This window comes from Labeo rohita, chromosome 2, assembly GCF_022985175.1.
Source record: "Labeo rohita strain BAU-BD-2019 chromosome 2, IGBB_LRoh.1.0, whole genome shotgun sequence".
Lineage (NCBI taxonomy): Eukaryota > Metazoa > Chordata > Actinopteri > Cypriniformes > Cyprinidae > Labeo > Labeo rohita.
The window spans coordinates 28,421,293-28,444,423 of NC_066870.1; the positions used below are offsets into that span (position 1 = coordinate 28,421,293).

A 23,131-nucleotide genomic window follows, 5' to 3' on the forward strand; every position below is an offset into this window, starting at 1 on the left:
GAAAAGTCCATAATATACTTTGGTTAAAAATTCTCAGTGGTAGTGTAAAACAGCACCCTTTTTACCTTGCCAAAATCAGCTCTGCAAAAATCACCCTGTTCTAGTTGAGGCTGCTTTAAATGTTAATGAGCTCTGCTCGCCCCGCTCCTCTCTTCTCTCTATGGAGTGATGAGCCTGTTTACTTTAGCCGCTAAACTTGCTAACTAGCACGTTATTAGGAAAGGCAATTGCAAAGATTAATAAAAAACCCTTATACTCACTTCTGCTGCAGGTAAAGCTGGATCATGAATGATTCGCGCGAACATAGACGGATATATGTAAATCAGGAGGCGCATTCCATTCACAAACAAACGTAATCCACTGCATCTTCAACGGCTCAGATGTCGGGAGTAAATGACGACCACTATTTTCATTATTACATCCAGCAACACAACATCTCACTCAACGGGAGATATTCTTGTCTAACTTACATCCCTGCTGCAGCATCAAAACAATGGAGGTCGGACTGTTACAGCTGATTTAATGCAGGTCTGAGCAAAGATGCTCATGTCAATCAACTATCATGGGAGCGGCCCCTGTCGGTGTGACGCCACACCGTTAGGCATCTGAGAATGGCCCGATTTGAAAAAGGGATTATTTTTACAGATTAATTAAAAACCACTGCATGGATTTTTATCATTATAGGGTAGATTTGTACATACACTGCTAACACACATTAATGTTCAAACAACATGTAAAAGTGAACTTTGCATCCGATGACCCCTTTAAAGTTGTCCAAATGCAGATTTTTAGCAATGCATATTACTAACCAAAAAAAGTTCTGATACATTTACGGTAGGAAATTTATAAAATATCTTCATGGAATATGATCTTTACCTAATATTTCTGGCATAAAAGAAAAATCAATAATTTTTACATATTGAATGTATTGTCGGCTATTGCTACAAATATACTAATGGTACTTATGACTGGTTTGTGGTCCAGGGTCACATCTTGGATTTTTACTTCAGTCTGTCAAAATGTGGCCTTTAAAAGTGATGAGAGACAACATGAGTTTTCCAATGTTTTTTATTGACAGTTTGTACAAAAAGAGGTATGATAAATCACATAACCAGCAAAGAATAGGCCACAATTACCATAAAAACAACTAGAAAAAAAAAAAAAGAAAAGAAAAGAAAAGAAATAAAACAACAGGTGTGACATACAATTTGTTAGTGTTGGTCATGTTAGACTGCGCAATACAGACACCACACATGAAAATTGCTGAATATGCCATTAGATGTGAAATGAAGATGAAATGATTAATCAGTATTTCTGTCAATCGGTTAGGCTCAGTTAATAGAATGTTCAAGTCTGTCCATTCAGTCCAACATTGACACCTGAATATTCCAAAACCACTTTCTGAAAATGCCTTTTGCTTGAATTTCTTCGTAATGCCATTAAAGTCTCTGCGAGACTGTGAAGTTACAAGTGCATTTGTTGAATGCAAACTTAGAGCATCATGCATGTTTGCAAGAGATCACTTTCTAACACAAGGGCATTACGACTTTAGATACAACACAACTATTTATGCACTAATTTAACTAATCCATCAACGACAGTCTATTCTAATTACACTAAAACATCACGCCCAAACAAGCTGCTGTTTTCCAAAAACAAATGCTTTTTGTTCATCAGTTAGAACAGTATTTAGCAAATCGCAGACTGAGATCACATTAGTTGTGACGAGTCCAGCATTAATTGCATAAGATCTGATAATGTTGTGTGTATAATGAGTAACGAAATCCAATGTGTGGTAATGAGCATTACAGTGTTCCAGAGCTTCATTAGCAGCATTACAGATATCGATGACTTGAACTGGACAGAAAAGACATTGAAATGCATGAAATGAATGACGGATGTTACCAAAACCATGTTTTTGCTGCTGCTTCCAAAAAAAAGTAGTATTTAAAGACCATTTGAGGCTCTTTATGGGATCTACCAACACGAGGTTTAATATAATTACCTTAAATTATAATTTTAAGCCTGCGTGTTGGGTATTAACTGTCTGGAAATGATGTGGATAACGTCTAAATCGCTAACATGAACAGTTTGAGATCCTTCATATCATGAGGGTGTGAAAGTACAGACAACAGTAATGTAAACAAACAAGCGAGATGAAAACACTTGGAAAAAATTATTTTTTTGACTCCATTTCAAGCAGTGAGTCCAGGGCCAGAACGAGGGAGTGATAAACAAAATGATATAAAATGCATAAAAAATAAACATTCAACAAAATGAGTTTCACAACATCCTTCTGTGATAAATCTATGAAACAAATGCAGTCATTCAAATAATACTACTGCATAATCAGAGGACTTAAGTTATGAACACTGGATATTTGATATGCATACATACAGTATATACACATACAAGAATATCCTTCACTAAAAGTTTAGTACACTGAACTGTACAATAACTTCCAAAGGGAACTGTTCAGCAAAACACTGTCTTGCTTACATAGTAATACTATGTTTTACAATACAAGATCAAAAATTGTTCCAAACAGAAAAAAAAAAAAAAGTTTTGCGCAAGCCTAGACAGGCCACAAAGTGCATAAACGGTCAGTCAAAAGCCACTGTTAGAGGAATCCATAGGGTGGGAAACAATTCTGCAGCTTTCCCCACTTAAAAGTGGAAAAATGACTATTGCCTTACGACGAATAATGTCGTCACAACTTGGCATGTTGTTTGTAGGCAACATGCTCAGGGTTAGCATTAGCCACTACCATTTAGCCATCTGTAAATTCATGTCTGGCTCTCGCCGACACTTGGGATTCAAGTAGAGGCTTTGCAGCAGTGAACGGTGGCGATAAACTCAGCTCCATCTCAGTTAAAAAGGCCCAGTGACGCAAGCAGGACAACATCTCCCAATTCAAAAATACCACCCCTAAGTATATACTATACTGATATTAGGACAACGGTATGATCATCGAAAAACACACACAAAATAAGTATGGTTAAACTTAACACGAACCTAACGAAGAAACACTTCAGTTTGAAGCACATGAGGGGCCACAGATCACGTGACCGTCAATTTAACAACAGCAAATGGACTTTTGTGCGCGGACAACCATCTGCCAGCTTGGAAAGAGTGGAAGGTGACCTCTAGAGGAGAATGCTTGAATGAACAAATAGTGGAACGGCAAAAACGTCATTGTTATGAAATGGTGAAAATGAAGAAAAACATCCTTTACCGTGCTATTGTGCCACATCTGAAAAACACATTCTTGTGCTTTTTCCTCCTTCAAAGACCTTCAGTCATTTCATATCTTGAAAATGTTTTTCTTGTTTTATTAAAACAATGGCTCAGATAAAATGATTTTTGAAATGCTCTTTCAAATTCCAGCCAATGCAGGCTGGGTTTTTTTTTTTCTTCAAGCATTCTCCTCTTTGATTGTCCTTTCAAAACGGACTTTCGTAAAACATTTCGAAACAAACGGACAGACAGCTTTAGCGTATCTGTTCGCCATCGCTCTCCAGTCTGACAGGCTTGAATCCCTCTTGTTCTCGGAGACTATGCGTTTCTAGGATTTGTTCTACTTCCTTTGGTCTAAGCCTGGGACAATCTCTCTCTCGGTCTCCATCTAGCTTTTGCTTTCTCACCCTGTTCGTTTCTCTTGCTCTGTCTCTCTCTCCCTCTCTTTCCTGGTCTCTCTCTCCATCTGTTAACCATTGAGCAGGTAGACCACCAGCTCATAGGTGCACATCATAATAGCAGTGTTAGGGATCTGTCGGACCAGGTGAGTAGTGAGGCCTCGGTACAGCGCTCTGTAACCCTCCTCCCGGACCACCATATTTAGAGTTTGGAAGAACGAACGATACTTGCTGCCCTCCTCACGTAGTCTGGTACGAATAACCTCTGTTATGGGAGAAAAAAAGAAAGAGAGAGAGAGGAAAAGTTAACAAATAGTTCTTTGTCAAAGGAAATTAAAAAAAGCTTTGGAAGATGACTTATGTGACTCTGGCCTACAAAACCTACAAAAAAAAGGGTCAATTTTTTTGAAATTGAGATTTATACATCATCTGAAAGCTGAATAAAGCTTTCCATTGATCCATGTATTTGATATAATGTGACAATATTTGGCAGAGATACAACTATTTGAAAATCTGGAATCTGAGTGTGCAAAAAAAAAAAAAAATCTAAATATTGAGAAAATCGCCTTGTCCAAATGAAGTTCTTATATGCAATGCATATTACTAATCAAAAATTACATTTTGATATTTACAGTAGGACATTTACAAAATATCTTCATGGAACATGATCTTTACTTAATATCCTAATGATTTGATTATTTTGACCATACAATGTACTGTTGGCTATTGCTAAAAATATATATGCTTACTTACGACTGGTTTTGTGCTGCAGGTACACATATAGTGGGGTCCAAATGTAAAATATCACAAAAAAAAAAAAAAAAAAAAAAAAAAAAAAACCCTTGTATTTTGCCATTTTTAAATTTAATAACAACTCTATATTCTATACTATATTATAAAATTTTGTGGAAAACTCCACTGAAAAAATACATTTATACATTTACATTTACTTTCATAAAAAATATATATATACACAAATTTATACATTTACAAATCAGGACGTTTAGGATATTAATGGATTGAGGGTCAACATGACTATTCAATAAATGTACATGTAGTGCAAAATAACCAACTGGCAACTAAATAAACACGCCAACAAAGAAAAAAAAAAATGAAATGATCAAAGAAAATTCTATCATTAATTGCTGGAACAGCTGAACCGCTGATGTCACATGGACTATTTTAACAATGTCCTTATTACCTTTCTGGGCTTTGAACGTGGTAGTTGGGTTGCGGTCTACACACGGTCAGAAAGCTCTCGGATTTCATCAAAAAGATCTTAATTTGTGTTTTGAAGATATGGGTTTGGAATGACATGAGTGTGAGTAATTAATGACAGAATTTTCATTTTTGGATGAACTAACCCTTTAACATAACTATTACAAAAAAGGAAAAAAAAAAAAAAAAAAAAAAAAAAAACAGCACTCACCATGAGGATAAGCAATTGAAGTGGCACAGGTCTTGGATGTGGCAGCAGCCAGCATCATACCGACAAAGTCCGAAGCGTCTTTTACAGATTCATCTTCATCATCCATGTTAGCGTTGGCCTTGGACTCAATGAGTTTGCGTTTAATGCTTTCATAGATGACAAAGTGGATGACAGTCTCTGATATGCCAGCATAAGATGCAGACATGCCCCTGTAGAATCCCCGTAACCCATCTGACTGATAGACCCGCCGGACACACTCAAATGCACTCATGCGCCGTTCTCCACGGTTCCTGGGGAAAGACAAACACATATATAATATTTAAATAATAATATCAACATTTCTGAATGATCATGTGACACTAAACATAATGAATGACTGCTAAAAATTCCGTTTTAATAGGGCTGCCCCCTAATAGTCGACTAACCCTTAGTCGATGAGAAGAGGATGGTCGACCAAAATTTTATTAGTCGCTTAGATGCAAAAAAAAAAAAAAATTCAAATTTAATCTGAAATATGTATGGAGTAGCAACTTTACTTGGCAACTCAATCTGTGTGCTATTCAAGTATCTGTGTGGAGTGTGGAAGCAGAATAGTAAACATAATGAATCCTTTAAAGGCTCATTATTATGATTTATATGGTTAAATGTTCAATAGTCAACTAACGCTTAAAATGAACGACTACTAGTCGACCAGAAAAATCTTTAGTCGAGGGCAGTCCTATTTTTTTAAGTACATTCAATTTGAAAACAGTCATTTTAAATTATAATAATATTTCACATTTCTATTTTCGCTATATTTTTAATCACCTTCGGTGAGCCTAAGAAACTTCTTTCAATAGCATGACAAATATCTTACAACACCAAACTTTTGAATGATGTATACAGCAAATAGTATTACTCACCTGGCATCGAGCTGCAATCGAGTCTTTATAAGCCAGATCGGGTTGGTTGCTGTAATGGCAGTGAACCCTGGGAAAAAGAGGTGTTCCAGATCAGGCTTGGAAATGATATTGTCAGAGTAACTCAGAGCATAGGACATTCAGCAGGTCTAATGACTCTAAAACAGACAAACTTTCCCTAAAGAAACTCCACACTTCAAAGAAGTGCTGTGGACATCTGTAAAATATGCTTATGGCTTGTTTGTTTTAGCTTAAAATGTGAATCTGAATTTCGTTGACCTTTTCAGCATATCATACCAATCTCAAACACCAACAGTGTGTACAGGACTACATGTTCTCTTCAGGAATGCCCAGCATCTTTAACAGTGATTACTATCTGATGTCAAGAACACCATTACAGATCCACTAGGCGCATATTTAATATTTTCGGGTAGGAGCCATAAGCACATCTTAGAGTGGCCACAGCAGTAAATAAGGCCTTTCAGCTAAAGCATTAAGCAGCTTTTCATCTATAACAGGTCTCTGAAACCAATGTAGCTTTACTTCCTAAATATTTAGTCCTGTCCTCACTGAATTAAACAGTATTTTAGGGTTCGAGTGGAAGCTAAATGAGATAAACATCTTTAGAAAAGAGCCTTAAGTTAAAAAGAACCACTATTCAGTTACATAATCACAAAAACTGTTATGTTAAATTATTGTTTTTCACAGCATGGGCACTGAATTATACCACCGCTGTGATTGTTGAAATGCATGCCATGCTTGTACTATGCTGGCAGGCTGTATGATGTGACAAAATATTAGTAAATGACAGTAGCACAACAACGGCTGAACTAATTTTATGTTTGCCGTTAAGGTATGTGTATGCAAATTAAGGTTATGTGTGTCTTAAAAGATTTAAAGGAATAGTTCAGCCAAAAATGAACAAAATTCACTCAGGCCATCCAAGATGGTTCGTTGAACATTTGGAGAAAATTTTTACATCACTTGCCCACCAACAGATCCTCCGCAGTGAATGGATGCTGTCAGAATTAGAGTTCTAAAACATGACAATAATCCACAAGTAATCTACCCGACTCCATTCCATCAATTATAGGGCCCTATGAAATCAGTATTATTTTTTCCCAAATTGTTTTATTTTTTCCCAAATTCCGTTTTTTCCGTTTTAATTTTTCTGAACTCCTTTTTAATGGTTAAATTTAATTTTATTAAATCAAAGAGCATGTCTAATTAATTAAAATCATGAAACGTATACAATTTCACATCAATTTAAAAAAGGTTTACCAAAAATTAAGCAAATTTTTTTTTTTGGCAAACAAAGGGGAATTTACTATTAAAATTAAACCATGGAAAAAAAAGTTGTGTGATTATACCCTAAAAAAATAATGTTTGTTTTATTTTAGTTCTGGCACAATGTCTTCAAGTTAAACCGGACTTTTATTTTGACAGGTTGCCGTGTCTACCTTTACATTTCTGTGTGTATATGATATAACGCCAGTTTTTCTCAAATGGAATGGTCAAATGCTCATGAAGTGACTCTCAGCAGATATTGTTCAAGGACGTCATTTAGTGAGACGACAGCGTTTCAGTGTGTGTAGTAAACAAAACCGCTCGTCTGTTCCATTCATTAAAACAGAGACACGCAGAACATGCAGGATTCACATTAAAATGGTATTTTTGTGGCGTAATATTCACAGATACTAGTCCATATTGCAGTTATTTAAGTGTAATGTCCTACTTTTGATTAATTCATTCAAACTTTGACAAATTCTGTGACATTCCGCTTTATTCAGTAAATTCCGTTTTTATGACAGGATTCTATGATTCCGTCCGCGTTTTCCACATCGTGGAAATCATAGGGCCCTACAATTTTGTGAACATACACATGTGTTTACAATTGTTAATAGTGCTTAATCTGTGCATATTTCTCTCCTTATTCAGACTAGATTACTTTTTCACTGAAAAAAGCAATATTATGGATTGAGGACTGGTTTGATGGATTTGTTTACTTACAAACATGCAGCTTTTTGCTTCTCAAGATGTTAAATCACGGACTGCAGTCGTGTGGATTACTTGGATTATTGTGATATTTTTATTAACCTGTTTGGACTTTCATTCTGACGGCACCCATTCGCCACAGAGGATCCACTGGTGGTGCAATGCTAAATTTGTTCCAACGAAGAAACTGAAGGCCTAAGAGTACATTTTCATTTGTGGATGAACTATTTTTATTAAGTGTGCTTGCATTGAATTAACAGCATTAAAAGCAACAGCAAAATAATCTGCTTGATGTTGGTGGGAACAATTAGTTTATCTATTCAACTGCAGCAAAATAAAGCACAAAGCCTGTGCTCGGTGTTGTGGGTGCACAAAATTTCCCCAAACAAAAAAAAAAAACGAAAGAGAGCAAAGACAATGGCAATTGGAGATGAAAATATTTGTGTGCGTTTCTAACAGTACAGTGTAAAACGTCAGTGTTTTCTTAGGCTAAACAAACCAAAAGAATTCTACTGAGCTAGAGTAGAAGCTCTAGAGAGGGTAAGAGGCCTAAGGCAACTGACTGGTGAAGGGAGGGGGGGGATGACAGATCGGTACAAGAGAGTAAGAGAGAGAGAGAGAGTGTGTCTCTGACGAGTACTCACAGGGGAGGGGCAAAGCTCCTCTCCTCACAGCTGCAGGACGAAGCCTGCAGATATGGGGGGGCAGAGCAGGCTGGCTCACAGACCCTCACGCAGGGTGAAAGCTACAGTAAAGGCCTAAAATAGACACAGGCTTTTCTGTACCACAGTCACAAGCAGCAGTCCACATGCCCCTCAGAGTCAAGTCAAACCCATGAGGGAGTGGAACACGACAATAAACCCTGCCCACATCCCGTTAAATCCCGCCCACCTCCCCAACCAAGCCCCGCCCACCAATTACATCAAACAATGACCATTCCATCCCACCCACCACCCCATTTAAAACATTTATGAGAGTGCTTTCATTTTCCTTTCTTTTTTAATGGATAGAGGGAGAAAGATGAGACAGAGAGAGAGACAGAAAGACAGAGTGAGATGAATGTGAATTTTTGAGTTTTAAAGGACATCATTAGACCAGTGTTTTTTCATTTTAAATGTAAAGGTATAGAACAGAGCTGATCTTGATGAAGTAACACTATTTCTCTTGAGCAATGCTGGATCATATAAACAGCTACAAAATCAAACTAGGATCAAACTTTATATGAACAATAACTTTAAGGAGGGTCAGAGGCAGTGCATGTAAGAGTCCAATGCTAACCTTGTCATTCCTGTTGGCAAAATCATTGCGGAGCACAATTTTGAAAACGAGTATTCTGGGAGGATTAAATCAAGGTTTTGGTGTTTGAAAAATACTACTTGCACAAAAGTGAATGTTGAATATTTTGGAATATTCTTTTTAACATGAAAAGTTTATATTTTTGTATCCTGTAGTAGGGGCAAAATGTTTGAAATAAGTAACATTTAATCACAAAAAATATATATTATTAACATATATAACAATTTTAGTGAAAAGTAAACTGAAAGATAAACATGAATTTGTTTTTTGTTTTTGTTTTTCCCAAAAATAGAATAAAAACATAAGTTCAGTAAAATATTATAATATGAAGAGTATTATTAAATATTTAATTTATGTTTAAAATACCTTCTTTTGATTTAAAATTTTCTTTTTTATTTAAATTTCAAAACACAGTTTATTCCTGTGATGGCAAAGGTGAATTCTCAGTAACCATTAGTCCAGTTTTCAGTGCCACATCCTTCAGAAATCATTCTAATATGCTGATTTTGTGCTCAAGAAACATTTTTTATTATTAGAAATGTTGAAAGTAGTTAACATTTTTGTGAAATACATAATCAGGGCTTGTGCGGTCAAAAATTTTAGGAGCACCTTCTAATCAATAATCCAAAAAAATCTGATCAAAAATAGTCTTCCCATTAGTTCTTCCCAATGTCAAAAGTATGTCAATTTTAAAAATATATATATTAATAAGCTTTTTAAAATTTCAAAATAAAAAAACAGAATAAGAACAAGTAGAATAAGAATAAGTTACCGATCAAATGAAATCAGTATTAACAAAATTGATTTGTACTACAGAGGTGGTGCAGAACACCACAAAAGTGGCTTGTGAGTGTACTTTTAGACGTTCAGACGAGGCACAGAGGTATGAATGCAATTAAATTCATAAATTCATGTTGAGATTGTTTTAAATATACCATTTTGAATATAGAAATATTAAATTATTTAACTGAAAAGATCATTTAAAAATTTTTAAATGAACCTAAAACTGCCAGTATTTTATCTTTTTTTTTTATATTTAATCTCTGAATCATTCATTTGATTCGTTCAAACGGCTTATTCATTCAGGAATAAAGCAAATGACTGTCTTTGTGAATGGGAAATTGAATCACTGACTCACTAGACTTGTTTAAAAACGCACGTTCATTCATAAACTAAACAATGCTATGTTTGAATGGACGTGCAGCGGCTTATCTGTGACTGTTTTAAACTTTTTGTTGAGGAAATAGATCAAAATCAGGCAACAGTGTTATAGTCAGACAATGTAAGTCACTTAAAATGAACTTCTTGTTTATTAAACTGTTGTATTAAATCAACATTGCATGTACAAACTCCCTTAATTATTAAAAGCTGTCACTCATCTTAGTTCATTGCGATCTCACAAAGTTCTATTATAACCAACAAAATGGTTGCACTGTAGAATTCTGATCATTGTTTGATTAATGGAACGTTTAAAAAAACCTGCTATTTTAAAACAGAAAAATGTAATTGATCAATTTAATGCACCCTTGCTAAATAAAAGACTTAATAATTTAAAAAAAAAAAAAAAGAACAATCTAAATTGATTTTCAATGCAGAGTTTGGACTGTATGATTGCACCATTTGCTTCTTCAGCAGCCTTAAGTGGTTAATAAAGGCCTTGTTGACTTTATATGATTTCTATGATTCAGTCATAACCTAACCACAATGATGAACAATGTGTGAGCCATACGTGACATGCATCAGGTTGCAGGAACTGAGCTAGCACAACTGTAAACCGATGCTGATACAAAGAGCCATTAAGAAAGGAGGGGAAAAAAAGTCACCTGTGTTTTTGAGAGGAGAGAGACGGCACATGTAATGAATATTTCACGAAGCCTGTCCCTTGTCAGACGCCAATTTTCCATTGCAGGCCTTCAGGGATCTATATTTAACCACTTTTGTAATGTAGGGGGTATGTGTGTTGTAAGATGTAGTTTGTCAGGCCGTGTGGCCCCTCTTTCTCTTATCTTCAACGCACAGACACAACATGCTAGGAATGTTTACGCTGCGACGAACGCGTTTCCTGTCTTGCAAAATAACATATACTGGAATCGAATGACAAGGTTAGCATTCAGGATTGAAATTAAATAACAAAAAACAAAAAAGAAGTGCATGTAGTTTTTCACTGAATTTACCTTTACAGGGGGTTACAGGCTGGCAAGGGGGCCATGTGTCAAAACTGCGTAATCACAAGGAGGTTAAAAAAAACTGCAAGCCAGCTACAGTGGCTACATGAATTTAAATAACCATAATTATCATTATTAATAATCATCATTAGGAGAATCATGATCATACCGGTGAGTAGAGACGTGACTACCTGAGGCGTCCCGATCCCGCCCGTGTCAGTCGCGAGGACCGCTGCCCACCGCGCATGGCACTCTACATGTTAGCGTAGCGCCCTGCTAGCGGCCGCTACTACACACAGCACAGACAGCGTGTGAAGCCAGACTGTTTAGTAGCACACTGGCATGTAATGACTTATGTCCTCCAGCCCTCAAAAGGTAGAAGAAAACAAAAAAGGAAAAAAAGAAACTGGGAAAGGAAAGCACAACCCAAACTTTAAGGACCTTTTGTTGCAATACTGCAAACAAGCTTTCAAGCAGAAATAACATGCTTGAAAGTTGGCCTATGTGTTTTAAAATTTAATTTTTCAAATTTAAAAACATTTTATTTTCTTTCTGTGCAGCCTACATTCTTTAAATCAACCGCTTAATTTTTCACACTGCCTGACAGACTAAGAGCAAACACAAATATTTTCTGTTATTATGATTAGCTTTAAATACGTCTGCTTAAAAAAGAGAATTTTGATCCTGAAAGTCTTCAATTGTGCTTTCGGTCTGAATGCTGTCACACCTTGAAAAAGGTAACCCAAAATACCATGGCTAAACTCTCCCATTTGTACTAGATGGTCACTAGGATAAAGCATTTTATCGTAATAAGGCTGTCATTGCTAAAACAAAAGCGACTGACAAACATTGGTTATAAACACCCCAATGATGCAAACTCTGGTTTGTGCACACTAAGAGGTGAGTATCATTTTAGTTCAGTGTGTGAAATACAACAAAAAAGAGCCAATGCAAACTTAAGTCAAAAAATGCATCTACATAAAAGATGTAGTTGGGACTCTTACCTGCTAAACCGGCAGACAGCATGTGCACCTGTGTGGAGTCGGGATCAAAAACATTGTTCAGCTTCTCTTTGGCTGTGGAGTAGGCAGCAAAATAAATTGCTCTGTGGACAAAACAGAAATTGAGAACATTAATTGGTTTTGATGTTCTGTTATGTCTGACAAATGCTTCAGAAGGAAGAAAAAAAGATCTATTTATTTGTAGCAAGTACAAATATTTTTAGTTACGTTTACATGAACATTTTTAGGTAGAGTTACGAAACTAAACAAAAAAAAAAACAAATATGTCTATACATTATGTTATTTAAATTACTACTATACAACATCCCCCTTGCAAAACAAAACAAAACAGAGAACAAAAAATCTGTATAAACAGAACAACAAAAACCAAACACTTCTATGGTTATGTTTATGAATAACACACATTATTCCCCTTGCAAAACAACACAACACAAAATCAGTGTAAACAAAAAACACCAAACACTATTTCTGTAGTTACGTTCATGAATACTATTATTCCCCTTGCAAAACAAAACACAACACTGCTTATTAGAAATAAAACAAAAATAGTGTCAACAAAACAAAACCCAAACCATATTTCTATGGTTATGTTCATTAATACCATATATTATTCCTCGAAACAAAACAAAACAAAACAAAACAGTGTTTATTAGAAGCAAAACAAAATCAGTGTAAACAAAACCAAACACTGTTTCTATAATTACGTTATTTACATTAATATTTTTAGGGAAGAGTTAGGGCTGAATGTACATTACCCCTTACAGCAGTTTCTAACAAAGCAAAGCAAAGCAAAGCAAAGCAAAGCAAAACAAAACAAAACAAAACAAAACAAAACAAAAAACACATTTCTATAGTAACTTTATTTAAATGAATGCCATATTTTATCACCCCAGCTACACAAAACAAAATCAGTGTAAACAAAACACAAATCAAACACTATTTTTATGGTTATGTTCATGAATACCATATATTATTTTATTCCCTTTGCAAAACGAAACGAAACAAAACAGTGTTTATTAGAAACAAAACAAAATCAGTGTAGGTTAAGGTAAGGGTTGAATGTACATTATCCCTCACTGCAGTTTCTAACAAAACAACAAAAAAAAAAACATTATTTCTATAGTAATGTTATTTAAATAAATGCCATATATTATCACCCTAGATACACAAAACAAAATCAGTGTAAACAAAACACTATTTCTATAGTTTATGTTCATGAATGCCATAAATTATCCTCCTTGCAAAACTAAACAAAACTAAACAGTGTTTATTAGAAACACTGTTTAATATCAGTGTAAACAAACAAAAAAAACTATTTCTATGGTTGTTCATGAACATTACACATTATTTTCCTTGCAAAACAAAAACAAACAAAACAAGTGTATATTAAAAACAAAACAAAATCAGTGTAAACAAAACAAAAACTAAACACTAAACACTATGTCTATGGTTATGTTCATGAATACCATACATTATTCTCTTTGCAAAACCAAGCAAACAAAACAAAACAGTGTTTATTAGAAACAAAACAAAAACTAAACAACAGGTCTATGGTTATGTTATTAATATAAATATATTTAGGGACGGGTTGGGGCCGACTGTGCATTATCCCACTTATTACAGTTTCTAATAAAACAAAAAACATGATATAAAGCTCGCTGGGGTATTGCAGCAAAATGCTCACATCATCATATCACATCACCAAGATTATTCAAATTAAAATTTCCAATGTAGGATTTAGGCCTTACTCCCTAGGAGTTTTTTTTCCCCCTTTTTTTCTTTAATCTAGGTTACATAATTCTCACACGCACACCACAAGGGTAAATTTTAAGGTCTCACCGAGCAACCTGCCAACAAGCCAAGCAGCCATTTGTTTCCTAATGAGATACTTATAAACAAGCTTCCTCCCGCCTCTTCCAAATGACAACCAAACAGCGTCTGTCCACATTTGACTGGCAACCAATCAGATCCTGGCCTAAATACCTGCCAATCCAGTGTGAGTATAATGCTGTTTTTGGTGCATGGCTTAATTTGGCCATCTGAATGAAATAACGTGACCTTCACAGGAGGATGTTACGTAAATGATCTCAAACCAGATTAATCTAAAAACTGGAATTAATTATGGTTTACAATCTAAAGTGTATAGTTAATGTCAGTACGTGAGCATAAGCACATACAAAGCCTTATTTATTTATTTATTTATTTTACATACGTATGCATTTAATCTTTACGTAATGCAAACAGTCATGAGGCAGCCATTCCAGCTGTGAAGGCAGAGGACAAACAGGACGGGAATGCTGAGAAATACATGCACAGATGGAAACACACACACACACACACACACACACACACACACACACACACACACACATCTGCAGCATGAAAAGGGTGCAAACAGTGAAATACAGAAATTTTAAGTGGCTTAGTTGCAACACCATCTCCCACACACTAATTTAAATGCGATTAAACTGCACAGACGTGCACATAAAGCACGAGTGAATGAGGGCATGAGAGCAGCTAGTCTGTAGCATAATGATGACACACTGCAGTCAATGAAAAAAGCACAAGTGATTCATAAAGGAGAGAGGGAACATTCACTGGAGTCGATACATTCATGTGGAGCAGGGAATGCACAAACACTAGTAAACATAGTAGACCTAGAGTTTTACTACTGTAAAATGCTGCATCTAGAGCAGGTTTTGGAACCAATTAGGTAAGCGCTATAGATTTAGATATTCACTCTACAGTTGAATTACAAGCTCTTAACTGTCAAGAGTTAACTAAGTGAACAGTGTGACAGAGGATGCATTGCTACTTTAGTCCGTAATAAGACAGCGACATGATCCCCTGGTGATGATACACTTAGATTAGAGCAATGAGACATGACCAATGGGCCCTTATGTAACAGTTCGAGGGGGAAAAACAATATTTTTCCTTTTCCATCTCAACTGCAGTGAGGAAATATAGCAAATCCCAAAAGGAAACAGTGAGGAACACAAATTATTCCTGGCGAAGTGAAAATATCTCATGAGTCAAACGTGTATGCAATGTGAAAGACTTCCCACCTACACCCTCAAACTACTTAATTACATGTACAAATCTGGGATAAAATGTCAAATATATCCTTCAGGCACACAATCTTACACCAGTGTTTGTGCCTGATTTTCAAATATATTTTTAATTCTAATCAAAGTTTGTAATGTTATGATTAGAATTTGCGACCCTGGACCACAAAACCAGTCTTAAATAGCATGGATACATTTGTAGCAATAGCCAAAAACACATTGTATGGGTCAAAATGATCAATTTTTCTTTTATGCCAAAAATCATTAGGATGTTAAATAAAGATCATGTTCCATGAAGATATTTTGTAAATTTCCTACCGTAAATGTATCAAAACTTATTTTTTGATTAGTAATATGCATTGCAAGAACTTCATCTGGACAACTTTAAAAGGTGATTTTCTCAATATTTGAATTTTTTTGAACTCTCAGATTCCAGATTCCAGATTCTAAAATTGTTGTATCTCTGCCAAATCTTGTCCCATACAAATATTGCCCCTAACAAACCACACATCAATGGAAAGCTTATTTATTCAGCTTTCAGATAATGCAGAAATCTCAATTTCAAAAAAAAAAAAAAAAAAAAAAAAATTACCCTCATGTCTGGTTTTGGTCCAGGGTTACATTTGTGTATTTGCATACGGGTCATACCTGGATGGAGCCACTCCCACCAAGTTGGGCCCCAGCCCCCTAAAGAGTGAGCGAGGACCTTCTTTCTCCAGTATTAACCTGAGACAGACAGAAAGTTAAAACAGATAAATAAAAGAAGATGTAAAAGAAGAAAGCTTAGTGGATGGCACCCCTATCATTATGGCAATAGCTGCACGATTTAACAGCATAACATGTTGTTGCCATGACATTCAACATTTGCTTCACCATCTTCAGTAATTTACCTACTGAGGGGTCTGAGATGAAACAGGTAATCTGAAGAACCAATGCCTAGGCTGTACCTTAATCAATCCTACCTGTTGCGCATAACTGTAAATCACAGACAGCAGTCGTTTTTAAAAACAGACCGATGAAAATGTAATTTAGGCCAACTTACAAAAATTATGGACACTCAACAAATTTGTCAGAGGGACTTGTGCTGACCATTATTATACAAACTAAGTAAAAGTTAATGTTTTGCAATCTTTGCCTTCAGAAATAGACACGTTCAGACTGTTCTAGAATTCCTCTTTAAGAAGTCTGTTAAAAAATACGGCATCTGTAACTCATTTGCTCCTGACCTACTTTTCAATCTTTTTCCCTCTGATTCTGGAGAAATACAATAGGCATGAATAACACTGCTTGCTGGAGGCCAAAAAAGAAAAGTGATTCCAATCCTGGAGAAGACAGCAAGGCTACACCCAGAAACCATAGCACTGCAACATTTTGCCAGACTAGCAAAATACTACCAAATGTGGCGTGCAGAGCACTCTTTAGCATACACTTCCAAAACAAAGATTCACATATAATGTACTCACCCCCTTGTCATGCAAGATGTTCGTGTCTTTCTTTCTTCAGTCGTAAAGAAACTATGTTTTCTGAGGAAAACATTTCAGGATTTTTCTCCACATAATGGACTGCTATGGTGCCCCGATTTGGAACTTCCAAAATGCAGTTTATATGTGGCTTCAAACAATCCCAAATGCGGTTGTAAACGAGTCCAGCCGAGGAAGAAGGGAGAAAATACGAGTTTTTCGACATACCCTAACTGTCTTGAGCCAGAATACACAGAGTTCAGGCAGCGCAAGACAAGATGTGCGTTTGACATTAAAAAGTATATAAATTGTATTATTTTTATGAAAATAACCAATCGTTTCACTAGATCAGACCCTTCTTTCTCGCCTGGGATCAACCGCATTTGGGATCGTTTGAAGCCTCATTTAAACTGCATTTTGGAAGTTCAAAATCAGGGCACCATATCAGTCTATTATATGGAGAAAAATGCTGAAATCCTTTCCTCAAAAAACAATTTCTTTACAACTGAAGAATAAAAAGAAAAATGTGAACATCTTGGATGACAAGGGGGTGAGTACATTATATGAGAATCTTTGTTTTGGAACTGGACTTCTCCTTTAAACACTGTTAGAAAAGTTATATGCATAACGTATTAGGATTTCAATTTGCAATATTTCTATGATGTTACTCTATACCTCCATGACAGCTATATATTCATAAATACATGCTAGTAAAAGATTCTAGTAAGCTCAAAAGAAAATGTTTGTCTATGTCAAAATCTAATCCAAATGTTTAGGTTTACAAGGCATCCAAATGAATGATTAATATAGGAGGTATTGATGTCTGGGCATGTGGCTTGAAACACTGTTATTGTTGATCTAATAGCCAAAACAGCTACAAAAGCATTTTGAATGCCCTTCATGGTTGGCCAGCAACCATGTTAGCCAAACATCGGTAGACACAGGTATTCTGCTGGCATTCAGAACATTATCCATCTTTCCCTCATTGTTCTAACACTCTAGGCTCCATGGTCACTACAGCTGGTTGTAATATACAGTCAGCAAGAAAGACCCACGGAGAGACTGAACAGAGAACAGCTTTGATTGCCCCCTCAGTTTCTAGAATACCGCTGATCGTAAAAATCCTTTAAACAAGAGAATTCTAGTGTTTATGGTACCAACAAGGATTGTGTTGTATAGAAATATGCTGGAATGTTTTTGCCAGTTTTCATGTGTTGTTTTTGAAACATCATAACACTGGTTCAAATGCCCTGGAGCACGATAAACCATGTTTTGCAAGCTTGGCTTTTGAAGTACTCACTTGAGACAGTGCAGAGGTCCCGGTGGGGACATGCGGGCCACACTGGCCCCATTCACAGTGCTGAGCTGAACCTCAGAGATATAAAGAGTCACTGAAGAAGACTGCAGCCTCGTCTTCACCACCTCCAACGGACATGTCAGAATCGCACCTACAGTGCCACCACAGCTAGAGACAGAGAGTAAATAATTATTATACACTTCTATTTACACAATATAAACAAATGAAAACTAGTTAATAGAAAATAAAATATTTCAAAAAACAACTTTTAAAATGAATAATGCAAGAAAATACAGAAGTTAAAAATAATCAAGCATGCTTTCCACAGTTTTTGTTATAACAATATACAGCTAATAACAATGATATTAATATACACACACATTTTTTTTAAACGTTGAGTCTGTACATTTTTTAATGCGCTTGAAAGAAGTCTATTATGTTCACCAAGGCTGCATTTACTTGATAAAATATACAGTAAAAACAGCAATATAGTGAAATATTATTACAATTTAAAGTAACGGTTTTGTTTTTACATTTATATAGATACATATAATATTTCAGCAGCCATTACTCTAGTCAGTGTCAGAAATCACAATAATATATTAATGTTTAAAACAGATGTGCTGCTTAATGTTTTTTTAACACATTTTATTAGAAAGTTTAAAAGAACAGCAATTATTAGAAATAAAAATTGTAACTGTTTTTTTTTGTCATGTTTGATTAATGTGTCTTTGTAGATCCAAAGTATTAATTTCATACTAAGAAAGAAAAAAAAAAAATCTTACTGACCCCCAAGCTTTTGAACACTGAATTGATTCATTAAATATCCTAATGTACAGAGCATAATACGTAACTATTTTAAATTTCACTATATCCTGACACTTTATGCATTTTGTCAAGGATCAAAAGTCTTCTGGTATGAATAAAAAATATACTGCTGACATTAAAATGTTTTGCATTTTAGGTGTCAAACTATTTTCTATTCTGCTGACATCCATAGTGATTAGGATTGTGAACATGTGAACACAGCCATGGTAAACGTGTATGCGGGTCAAGTTTGACATGTATTTGCTTGTGTAATGTACACAGCACCGGAGGGCGTTGGAAAAAAAGTGGGGCCAGCATGCAACAAGTCAAAGGTTAGGCCTAGACAAGACCCACAATCAACAACAACAGGACAAAGACCTAAAACAACTTACCTGAAATAGTTTATAAATGGGTTTTCACTTATGAACTTCAAGCATCAAAATGGACTACAAACAAGATGCCTACAACTACGCCACTAAATGACCAAGGTCTGACAAGACACCTGTCAATAAAACTAATAGAATATTCTATTAACAGATTCCCTGCTTTTATTATGTGTGCTTAAAGTTGACAAAGGCAGAAATGAATGTTGATAACACTGAAACTGCTGACCTCAGAGTTTAATTCCTGTGTTTTAAACCCTGCATCTCTCAAGGTCTATTTTTTGTGCTGCCTTTCAAAAGACCGACCCACATGCAGGGAGCAGCTGTGAACTTTGTCCCAGATATGGAGCCCTCTGGTTTGTGGCTGCTAAGGTTTACACACTGGCTCTCTCAGTCATTCTCTCTCTCTCTCTGGTTGGCCAATAAACAATATGATCATGCAGACTTCACGAGCAAAACCATTTGCCACTCCTACTAAAATGTTCTGCAGAGGCCTTTTAGAGAAATTCCACTAGTCTATTATTATTCACAGGTACTTATGGAATTCTACTAATTCTTACAAAACCAACATTATACGTTTTTTTTTTTTTTTTTTTTTGTAAAAAAGGGAAGTGGTACGGGAAAAGAAGAAGAACTGCATTTAATTTCTTCAGAAATGCAAGACCAAACAGGCAAATGTTTCACCAAAATGAAGTCCCCTGGTCAATGATTAGTAGCTGAAGCCAAAAAAAAAAGATTGCACTTAAGGTTTGCACAGCAGTGTTCAAAGTGTTGAAATTCCCAGGAGTAAAGTAACAAAAGTGTTGGATAAAGTAACCTGCCCCTTTTGAACAGGACCTGAACCAAACTGAAACTCAAGTCCAGTCAAAAGTAATCTGACCAAACTGGCCTAGTCAGTCGCACTCAAGAATCCCTTGTGAGTTGTAAACCCTGTGTGTGTGTGTGTGTGTGTTTATTTTTGTATTGTACACAAATGTTTTTGTATTTTTCGTATTGTTCATTATTTTTATCCAGCTGTTTGCAATGCATTTGTGTAAATTTAAAGTCAGCATAAAACTGAGGTTTTGATTATCGTAGTGATGAATTTAAAAAAAATGAATTGTCAATTAAGATACTTCAGGAATGCGCTGAGTTTCAAATTCTTACAGCTGATAACTATTTTCACATGCAACTAAGAGCCGATACTAGTATGAGCACTACTACTATGAACCTAAACTACTTTGTCAAAAACTAAAATAACTCTTTGCATGCTATTAGTAAATTTTTAATGTGCAGTAAAAAAATAAAAATAAAAAAAATCTAATAATAAAAAAATTAATTAATTAATTAATAATATTATATATATTATATATATTGGACAATAAATAGTCAATATTGACTGACATCATAAAAAAAGCTGTCCAATTACAGGACCTTATATTTATTTCCCCATTCAAAATATAAATTAAATATTATTTTTTAGATGTTTAACATCATACTAATGTTATTTGTCAACTACCCATTTATAGCAACGTTTGCATAGTTAATTCTTAACTCTGTCATAGGTTTCTAAAAAATATTATTGGCATGCACTGACAAGTGAATCATTTTCACATGCTATCACAGAACAATCGATTTGTTTATCGCACAGTTCTTTCCAGTGGCAGATGATCTATTCACTGCTCACAGTTTGCTTTAAAGCTCATTGCCACATGCAATCGGTATGAATTAACTAATCTTAAAACATACCAACCAACACTAAATGCAACAAAACCCTTTAAACGCATTATCAGGATGTATATGACCCATGAGGGCATATACGCATATTTTGCTGTCATTATAAGCTTCTATTTAGACCTCATATCACCCTCCAGGGTCGGAGTCATCAAATGACCTTCAGAGATATGCTTGTTAAAGAGCGATATACTCCTCTCATATCTCTGTTACATTCCTGATTGTGAAAATCAGTAAGGAAGTAACCTTTGCTTCAAAGAGTGAACAGAAAATGAATGTTTGTATGCGCCTCAGAGTGCAAAAGAGCAGCCAGGGACATGCAGGAATGAGAATGGAGTCAAAAATAGCTGCACTATAGTAGAGAGATTGCTGTCAAACATCCAGCGCCAAGCTGTCAGTTGAAAACACGGGCCTACAACAAAGCAACAGGAAATGGTATTGCTTCAGGTTTACATTCAGCTTGAAGCATAGAGTTTTTCCTGTCGCTTATCTGAAATCTGCATGGCAAAAGCATGAGTGAAGAGCATCAAAGCAACAACACTTCCTGAAAACAGCGAAGAGCCATGTCTGGAGACTTCCAGATGATTCTGTGACAACACCAGAGGAGATTATGAATCGGTTGCATGACCTTGCATTCACAATAATGCATCGATCATCTGTAGCATGAAGACAAGCTGACAGAAGCTAGCTAGATTATTTACAGCACTGTTGAATGAGCATCCACCTGACCTTTTATAACGGTCAACCTGTTTTATGCAATGAATGTGTCTTATATTACATTTTTAAAGCAATCAAACCCAGCTGTAACGAACAGATGTCAAAAACAGAGTCGTAAGGTTGACAGCACTGATAGATCAGCCTTGTCTCAGGCTCGCTACTCACCCTCCAGCAAACAGATGAACCAGGGTGTCCCTCTGACTCATCCTTTAGCATTCTCCGCACCCACACCCAGGCCTGCAGTGCAAGCAAGAGCCGGACAGCTCCGCCGAACCCGCTGCGATTCTGATGTACCGTTCAGTTTAATTGATGTGGATGAGGACTATGAAGCACACAGTTATTCAGCCCGATGTCTTGCGGGCGAGATGCGACGCGCGATGCGGTTAGCTCAGACCGCTAACGGCTGCAGATGTGCGCAGACGCCTCTTTTGTGCCTCTAACCCGTCAGTTTTTAATTTACCACGACCTTTTCTGTTAAATAACACAGACAGCTATCGGATATCAAGGTTGAGGGTGCAGGGGGCGCGTTTTTGTTTAGCTAAATCCGCGTAGAGTCGGTGGTGTCTGTGATTCAGAGGCTGAAGAGCTGACTGAGATGGACAGCAGACTCGCTATTTACGAGCCAATCAGCAACCGCAAAACAGAGGCCGCGATTGGTCGCTTCGCGTCGTGACGTCTCTTTGCCCCGCCCCATCATGCTCCCTTCACATGATCACGCAATTGATAAATCGTAAATATTGGTTTGTCCGGTATTTAGAGGTTAAGATAGATATTTGCATTTTTGTTTATAGGGCCAGTTTAACTCTCTGCCTGCTATTATTGTGACCCAGAAACCACAACTAGGATTAGTTTAACAGTACAGCGTCATATTCCTTGCTGAGAATGAATGAGGGCATTCATAGTGGGCTGTAAAGGAATATTTTGGTGTATTGTGATAGACACCAATGTCAGTTTATGCACTGGAGGTCACTTGGTTGTACGTGCACTTGGTTACACTTACACGAAAAATATTGGTTGCTGATTAAGTTTAGAAAGGAAGACAAGTAGGGACATGTCCTCCCCTTCAAGATAATGGGACATAAATTGATTTTTGACACTTTTTGAGCAGGAGATTGCACGTTTTTTTTTTTTATCTGTTTGACACAAAAGCTACTTTTGTATGTGTGTGTACTTGTTTTTGCTACATTGTGGGGACCAAATGTCCCCACAAGGATAGTAAAACCTGAAATTTTTGACATTGTTAAAAAA

At 36.1% G+C, this 23,131-nt stretch overlaps 1 protein-coding gene across 1 annotated transcript; it reads right to left on the reverse strand.

Annotated features, from left to right (window-relative positions):
* Positions 1 to 1,050: 1,050 nt before the first annotated feature.
* On the reverse strand, positions 1,051 to 22,481 carry slc25a36a (solute carrier family 25 member 36a). Its single transcript, XM_051127656.1, has 7 exons — positions 22,049 to 22,481; positions 18,267 to 18,431; positions 16,155 to 16,232; positions 12,424 to 12,524; positions 5,967 to 6,033; positions 5,065 to 5,354; positions 1,051 to 3,900 (listed from the first exon to the last, which is right to left on the reverse strand). The coding sequence occupies exons 1-7, from the start codon at positions 22,087 to 22,089 to the stop codon at positions 3,707 to 3,709; spliced, it is 936 nt and encodes a 311-aa protein (XP_050983613.1). The 5' UTR covers positions 22,090 to 22,481; the 3' UTR covers positions 1,051 to 3,706.
* Between the last annotated feature and the right edge of the window lie 650 nt (positions 22,482 to 23,131).

What these genes read in the sequence shown, in the direction of transcription:
- slc25a36a (XM_051127656.1), bottom strand. Translation starts at nt 22,089, where the DNA reads ATGAGTCAGAGGGACACCCTGGTTCATCTGTTTGCTGGAGG. An exon ending in GTTCATCTGTTTGCTGGAGG is followed by an intron (nt 18,432 to 22,048) that starts GTGAGTAGCGAG and finishes CTCTGTCTCTAG; the next exon opens with CTGTGGTGGCACTGTAGGTG. An exon ending in CGATTGCAGCTCGATGCCAG is followed by an intron (nt 5,355 to 5,966) that starts GTGAGTAATACT and finishes GTCTTTCCCCAG; the next exon opens with GAACCGTGGAGAACGGCGCA.